This window comes from Molothrus ater, chromosome 13 (genome assembly GCF_012460135.2).
Source record: "Molothrus ater isolate BHLD 08-10-18 breed brown headed cowbird chromosome 13, BPBGC_Mater_1.1, whole genome shotgun sequence".
In the NCBI taxonomy this organism is placed as follows: Eukaryota; Metazoa; Chordata; class Aves; order Passeriformes; family Icteridae; genus Molothrus; species Molothrus ater.
In genome coordinates, this window is record NC_050490.2 from 6,177,594 (window position 1) to 6,185,012 (window position 7,419).

General features: G+C 43.3%; 1 protein-coding gene across 2 annotated transcripts in view; it reads left to right on the forward strand.

The window, feature by feature from the left end:
- The window catches only part of THSD4 (thrombospondin type 1 domain containing 4), a 238,741-nt gene extending 232,506 nt beyond the window's left edge, over positions 1 to 6,235 (forward strand). For both annotated transcript variants that reach the window (XM_036389920.1, XM_036389921.1), the window contains one exon: positions 322 to 6,235. In XM_036389920.1, coding sequence (XP_036245813.1) covers positions 322 to 464 — 143 coding nt within the window. In that variant the 3' untranslated portion in view covers positions 465 to 6,235. The remainder of the gene's footprint in view (positions 1 to 321) is intronic.
- Positions 6,236 to 7,419: the final 1,184 nt, after the last annotated feature.

Below are 7,419 nucleotides of genomic sequence, written 5' to 3' on the forward strand. Positions count from 1 at the left end.
ATGGCTAAGAAGAGAAAGAAGCAAGAATTTAGAGGCAGTTTTAACTCTGAATGTTTTCCAACAACTTTCAGTTGAGAATTATTCAACATGCTAAGACAACAACATTAAAAACCTGGGGAAATGGGGATAGTTACATTTCTTCCATGCTTTATATATCTTTATATGAAATCCTAAATAATCTAATTTATTTGCTTAGGTAACCTATTTTAACCTGACAATGAATGCTTAAATACAGGTTTTACATGGTCAAAGGAAGAGTACTGATTATTTGTTGCTCTAGTACTGTTTTATTCAGTTTCCTCTCTTCCTTTCTCTGCACAGATGAGAACTGCAAGGACAAATACTACAACTGCAACGTGGTGGTTCAGGCCCGGCTCTGTGTGTACACCTACTACAAATCAGCGTGCTGCGCCTCCTGCAGCCGCGTGGCCAACAGACAGCCAGGCTTCCTGGGCCGCAGATAACACAGCCTGCCCTGCTCACTGCACCTCTGGCACTCTGCACGTGGAGCCGGGGCAGTGCTGCTGCTTGGACTGCAGCACTTGGAGCTTCCTAGAGATGGGGTTTATATTGCTGAGTGCATCGAGACTTTGGTTAAATCTCACACCCTTTCAGTTATTGTGCAGTTATCTCTTTTAGGATGTTTGTTGTAAAATCATGATTTTTTTAAAGCATTCATTTTTAATGATACTATTATTTGCACCTGCTCATCAGATACTTATTTAAGGAACATACTGGCCTTAAGATTGTGAAATTAATGAGAACTAAAATCAATTGCAGTCAATACTGGAGATAATTGACCAGTATGGATGCAGCTGCTCCATTATTTTCTGAGTGCTTACTTGGTTTTTTGGACTGCCTTAAGTTAGAGGACTAAATCAATGAAACATGCATGAGAAAAATGACTTCCCAAAGAACCAGACCCTTGAAAAGCATTTATCATCAGTTTCCTAGCACTCTAACATTTATTTTTAACTACTTCAGTCCATTAATAATAAATCAGAGTCACTGTTAAGGTCTCTCAGTTGTCTTTTTAAGTGATGTCCTGTCCTTAGGCAGCAAATATATACACACTTGACTGCCAGAAGGTGCCTTTATATTTAATTCATAAACTCGTGAAGACACACTTTTATAATTCTGTATGGATTTTAAAATCTGTTCCCTACCAGAGTGACACTGGTGTCTAACTCTTTAAGTCTTTAACAGCTGCAGCTGTCAGTGAGACAGGTTAACCAGAAAGGTGAAGAACCTTTGCTGGTATAAAAAGTGATTGTTTCCATTGGTGAGGTCTCTTTTCTGTAGGGGACTTATTTCAGAACTGGGATCTTGCCTAATTCTTGTCTCTGCACTATTGTTTAACAACTGCCAAACCAAAGTACTTTGTTCAGACCTAGTCTGGAGATGTCACCAGTTTCTGAAACAGCCACCAAAGGAGAGAGGTCTGTGTGCCTTAGAGCAGTCTGTTACTCCTGGTATCAGGCAGCAGTATGGGTCTGGTAGCTGAGTATCTGTCCAGAGGGGATCTTAGCTATTGGCATTCTTCAGGTTTTGATCAGTTATTACAACATACTTGTCTTTTTTTGCTCAGTGTTTCATTGTGCAGATCTATTCATACCACTCACTTTCTGTTGCTTAAGGATGGCTGCAGACTTAGAGCTGATTTTAAGTGGTGATTTTTCATTTCTGCAATTACTGTACTAAGCCTTGAGACTTGCTAAGGGCAAATAGTATACTATGCAGTGCAGATGAGGTTTTGCATTATCTGCTTGTTCTCTAGCCTTTATTTGAGAGGTCTTTCAAATGTGTAAATAAGGCTGAGGGGAAAAATAGAAACACCTCTGCTTATTCAGCTGTTTATTACAGCATATTGCTTGTAAATTAGTGGTGCCCATCTATGCATCTGTTCCTAAAGTGCCTGATGTCTGAGTTGCAAAGCAGCTTAATAATCTATGTTCAGCCAATCCCAGAGGTGTGATTAAGGTATCCTGCCACTGATGCAGAGCCATGTTTGAGCCTCATTGTGTATCCTTTTCTTCTTGCTGCTTTGGTGGAGAGGAACGCTGGGAGGCAAAGGTTGCTGAGTGTGAAAGCAGTCACATCAGTTTATGTGCTGAGAGCCATGGGAAGGTGGAATTCCTGTAGTCTAAAAGCTGCCTTGCATTGCCATTAATTTCTGAATGTTCTGATTTGGTCACTCTTGAAAAATATGTTTTGGATATGATGAACTACTACTGTTTGGCTACATGAAATGAAGAAGTGTTTCCCCTAAAATTTGGAGGTACTTTTTGTGACTATAAATTGTTGTATGTCAGCCAAAAATGTCATTGACTGTTTCTGTACACTTTGACTTGGGCTTTTTCACTGTAAATAATAGACATAAAGTTGTTAGAAACAGAAACTCTAATTAGGAAACTTCAAGTTCATTAAGCTTTCACAGTCCTCCTGTTTCCTTGTATTACAAAGATTTATCCACAAAGATAACTTTACAGATTTATTACCATATTATGTTCCTTAGATTCTTGACCAAAGAATGATATGGATATAGTGCAGTGTAAACAGCTCTGGAATCCAGTACTTCTGAATACAGATTTTCATCTGTGTATCTAATTGCAGCAAATCTTGATATGCATTATATAATTTTTGCTGTTATCTCTTTCATCCCAAGGAAGTGTTTTCTGTCAGCTTGAGGGAAATACCTGTTCTATGAAAAGGCTTCCTGGAAACCCCGAGGCAAATGAGATGCAGAGGGAATCTGGTTTGCAGTCATAGAACAAATTCTTCTTACACATGCTTTGGCTGTGAGACCATCAGTGACTCGGCACATAGATAGATCCCCCTATTTTATAAAATCTGTTATTTTGCTCTGGAATATATGGCCATTAGCTTATTTACAAAGATGATCATCTTGTAGGCTCTGTTAAGCTGCCACTAACGTAAACAGTGTTTGTGAGAGCTGTCAAGGAATATATACATACACATGGCAGTATAACCCTGTATTACATCTAAAGTATGCAGCTTTGTGAATTTAATGCAGTGAGATATGGTTATACAAACTGTACTTTATTTTTAAGTAAAGAGACATTTTTTCAGATGTACCAGATTAAAAAGAAAAACAGTTGTACTTAATTAAATGTCTAATGGTAAGTAAATATTAATGGGAAGAAAAGTACCAGAATGCTGCTGAACCTAATCATTTATCATCTCTTCTCATGTGTCAGCATTATTAAAATAGTTGTTCCTGCAAAATGAACTAATGAGCCCTTTTCATCAGCACTTTGATATACTAATATTGTCTGCACAAGTGCTGTGCTAAGATTTCCCCATCTCACAAAGCATGATTTTTAAATTGTGCCTATAGCAAGTGTTTGTTCTAATAGAGCTGTGCCCCAGCTTAGGATGATGCCTGCAGGAATTTGACTTTATCTTCTGTAAGTCAAAGGTGGCCTTAATGAATGTAGTAGACATAGAGCAGATGTGAAACCAGTATAAGTAAGAAATTATGTGTATTATCAATTGCAAATATCAATTATGCACACTTCTGATTTTTAATGTTTTAATTTCTTTTTCTGACAATTTAACAGTCAAAAAAATGCAGAATGGTGGAAAAAAATGCTTCCTTGCCTTGAAGATGCCTTATGCAATCCAGGAAGACCAGAGTAAGTTAGATAATTTATTGAAAGAGTCCAGCTGCTTATGGGTTAAAATCTGCATACAACTTCCATGTCTTACACACATGCAGCTGGCCAAAATCAGCTTCATCCAGAGCAGGCCCTGTGTCTCAAAGCACTTTCCATTGGGAATGGAGGATTCCTGGTGCAGTTGTTTATCAAATTACCAAGGGCTTGTCAGGGTTTCCTAAGGTAAGTTTATCAACTTACCAAGGGCTTGTCAGGTTTTGCTAGCTCCTGTGCAGTGTCATCTTCAAGCATATGTAGGTAGAATTCCTTGTGTACACCAAAAGCACACCACATTTGAGAGACTGAATTCATGGAGTCCTCCCTTCCTCTCCCAGAGGATGGTGTGAAAGTCTGAGGGTTGCTCCTGTGGGAATGATCTGTGCATGTGCCTGCCTTGGCCAGCAGTGAGACAGTCAGTGTTTGCTTTGGTCTGTGACCTTCAGGCCCAGGGCTCAGGGCAGGGCAGGGCTGGTCAGGAGGCAGGGCAGTGCTGGGGAGTGCCCCTGGCTGTGCTGCAGGCCTGCCAGCCTTGCAGCCCACCCCTGCTGGGTGGTCACAGGCTCACTGCAGGACCACCTCAGAATCCCTGCACAGGGTACTGCTGTCTTCCTCATTGCACACATAAACATCCTGCTTTTCCCCAGTACTTCAGCAAATGGAGAACTTTGTGTATGAATAAAGCAGTGTTTGGTGTTATTGCTTAGATCCCAGTGTTAGGGCAATGTGGTGCAGTCTTGTGTCAGTCATACAGTCTGTAGTCCTGGACAGTGCCAGTGGTCCTCACTGAGGGAGGAAGGAGGGAGGTGCTCCAACAGCCTATGGCTCGTGTAGGGCTCGTACAGGAGGCTTGGCCTCCTCTCTTTATAACATGTACCACTGTAAGTAGTAAAATGTGCCTTTTAGGGCTTTGTTTTTCCCCATCCTCATCCTAACTTACCTCCCTTTTACACCAACACCAATGCTTCTCCTGTCCTTTTTATCTCACTTTCATCCCTTTGTCCTTTGGATGACAATATTAAATTACTGAAAATCCTGAACTGGCCTTTGGTTTATAAGAATTTGTGTTAGAAATAAGCCCAGCTGCTAAGAGAGCTGTATTTTTGCCAACCCCTGGATTTTTGTGTCTGTGCATAGCCATGCTGGCTAGTTTAAAATGCATAGTAGTAAAGGACATACTGAATTAATTCCTGTGCAATGAACCTGTGATTGCACAGCTGTTGAAGTCTGTGGTGGCCTTTTATTCTCATATGTAATATCTATTGCACAGAAATAGTTATGGTCCTCACCAAGGAAAAGCCATGTGTTTACCTGTTTTCTTCAGACTTTGTGTCTCTGACTTCCTAGGAGCTATTCTGTGTATTGGGCAGATAATTGATGTGCATGCCTGGAACTGGAACAAAAACCAAGAAATTTTGAACATGAAAGTAAACTTCATATATTGCTATACTTATAGAATGTTTGTGGGAGATGAAATTAGGCATTGTTTAGAAAACAGAGTAAAATAATTACTTCTACATCAGAAATGAAAAATCATCCACTCGATATTTTCAATATATTTTAAAGCAAACTTGTAATCATTATGATGTTTCACTGTGGGTAAAATTCAGACCGGAAAGGGAGAAAATTCCATTTCAGAGAATTCATAGCAGACCTGAATTTGCTCCTTTACTTCTCACCTTTTAATAACCAGAAGTTCAGAGGAGCAAGAGTCCCCAGTTTTCTATATCCCTATGTACTGTAACTGGATAAGTACCATCATACCTGGAGAGGAGGGGAGCTTTATTCTGGTGGTTCATTCACCTTTCAGCACATCAGTGCTGCTGACCTGTTTTTCCACACTGTGTTTGGGTCTCTTGAGACCAGTGGCCTTGGCAGGGTTGGGTACATGCGAGCTTGTGAAGTCCCATCATAGTCACTCAGGATCTACAGAGAGGATCAGGAAGGACGGGAGACAAAAGAAACTTAACTTTTTTTTAATATGTATAAAATTGTCTATTTGACCCTCATAATTGATTTTGGCAGAAGGATATACTTTATTATAACTTATTTTGTTGTTATTTGTAAATACAAGATGTCTATGGGAAATATGTAATTCTGAGCTGTGTCTATGGAACAAGCCACTGCACCAAAATATTTCAAATATTTAGAATAGGCAGATTTTTTTATTAAAAGGGACCTAATATGTATTTATTTACATATACCATTCAAATTTTGTCCAGCTTTTTCATTATACTAACCCATCTTTTTAGGGAATTTTATAGCACAGGTATTACATATATATTTTTGTATATATGTCATACTGTAAATCCATAATACAATTTTCTAAACTTTCTGATTAGCCAGTTCCTTGAGTGAATTAAAGGGGGAGAGCATAAGCAAATTGCTTTCTGACTCGTTCAGGAATATATATCCGTGGCAATGTACCTGAACCAGAACTGTACAGCATCCTTTTCATATTGTATACATTTTCTCTTTGATGAAAAAATGTTAACTATTTTTGTTTATGACTAATTTATTTTTTATTATTGTGGAAAATAAAGTAACTCAAGATGAATTTATGTGACATGTTTTGAGTTTTTTTTGTTGATTTCAACTTGAGTTTGGTGAGAATTACTTATGGATCTCTCAGCTTCCAGCGCCTGCGCAGTTCCCGAGGAACGGCAGGTGCAGCAGCGCGCGCGCGGCCGCCAAAGGGCGCCGTGAGGGGGGCGCCGCCAGGGGGCGCCGTGAGAGGGTACCGTGAGGGGGGGCGCCGTGAGGGGGCGCCGTGAGGGGGGCGCCGTGAGGGGGATCCGTGAGGGGGGCGCCGTGAGGGGGGCGCTGTGAGGGGGATCCGTGAGGGGGGAGCTGTGAGGGGGGTACCGTGAGGGGGGAGCTGTGAGGGGGGTACCATGAGGGGGGCGCCGTGAGGGGGGAGCCGTGAGGGGGCGCCGTGAGGGGGGAGCCGTGAGAGGGTACCGTGAGGGGGAGCCGTGAGGGGGGAGCCGTGAGGGGGAGCCGTGAGGGGGCAGCCGTGAGGGGGGAGCTGTGAAGGGGGCACCGTGAGGGGGGCGCCGTGAGGGGGAGCCGTGAGGGGCAGCCGTGAGAGGGTACCGTGAGGGGAGAGCCGTGAGGGGGGCGCCGTGAGAGGGTACCGTGAGGGGGGAGCCGTGAAGGGGGCACCGTGAGGGGGGAGCCGTGAGGGGGCGCCGTGAGGGCGCAGCTGTGAGGGGGCGCCTTCCGCCCACCGGGCTCTGCGGGGGCGGGACGGGACTGACCGCGCCTGAGCCGGGCCGGGCCGGGCCGGGCTGGCAGCGTGGTGCCCTCGCTGTGTCTCACGGTGTCCCCGCAGTGTCCTCGCTGTATCCTCAGGATGTCCCCTTGTTCGGGAGCAGATCAGTGAACGCAGGGCTGGCCCGGGCCGCATTCCGCGCCTCAGGGGCACCGTGTGTGGGGAACCAGCGCCCGTGGTCCACAGAGGCCGGGAGTGGGGGAAGAGGGAGGTTGCTTGGGTATTGTTTTGGGGTTTTGAAATGCCTTGCTCTTCCTCCAGTCGTTCTTTACATTTAAAATAAAGCTTAAATGTAAAATTAGGAGCCCTGTAGCAGCTGCAGTACTTCCCTGTGGTGATTTGTCTGAGCCCTCAAGCCTGAGGATCCTGAGGATTCCACATCACCAGATGATGCTGGTTTCAGGGTCCTTGCTTTCTCTGATACCTGCAGAGTGGACCTCTAAGGTAAGTACAGAGGCAGTAGGCAAAGTT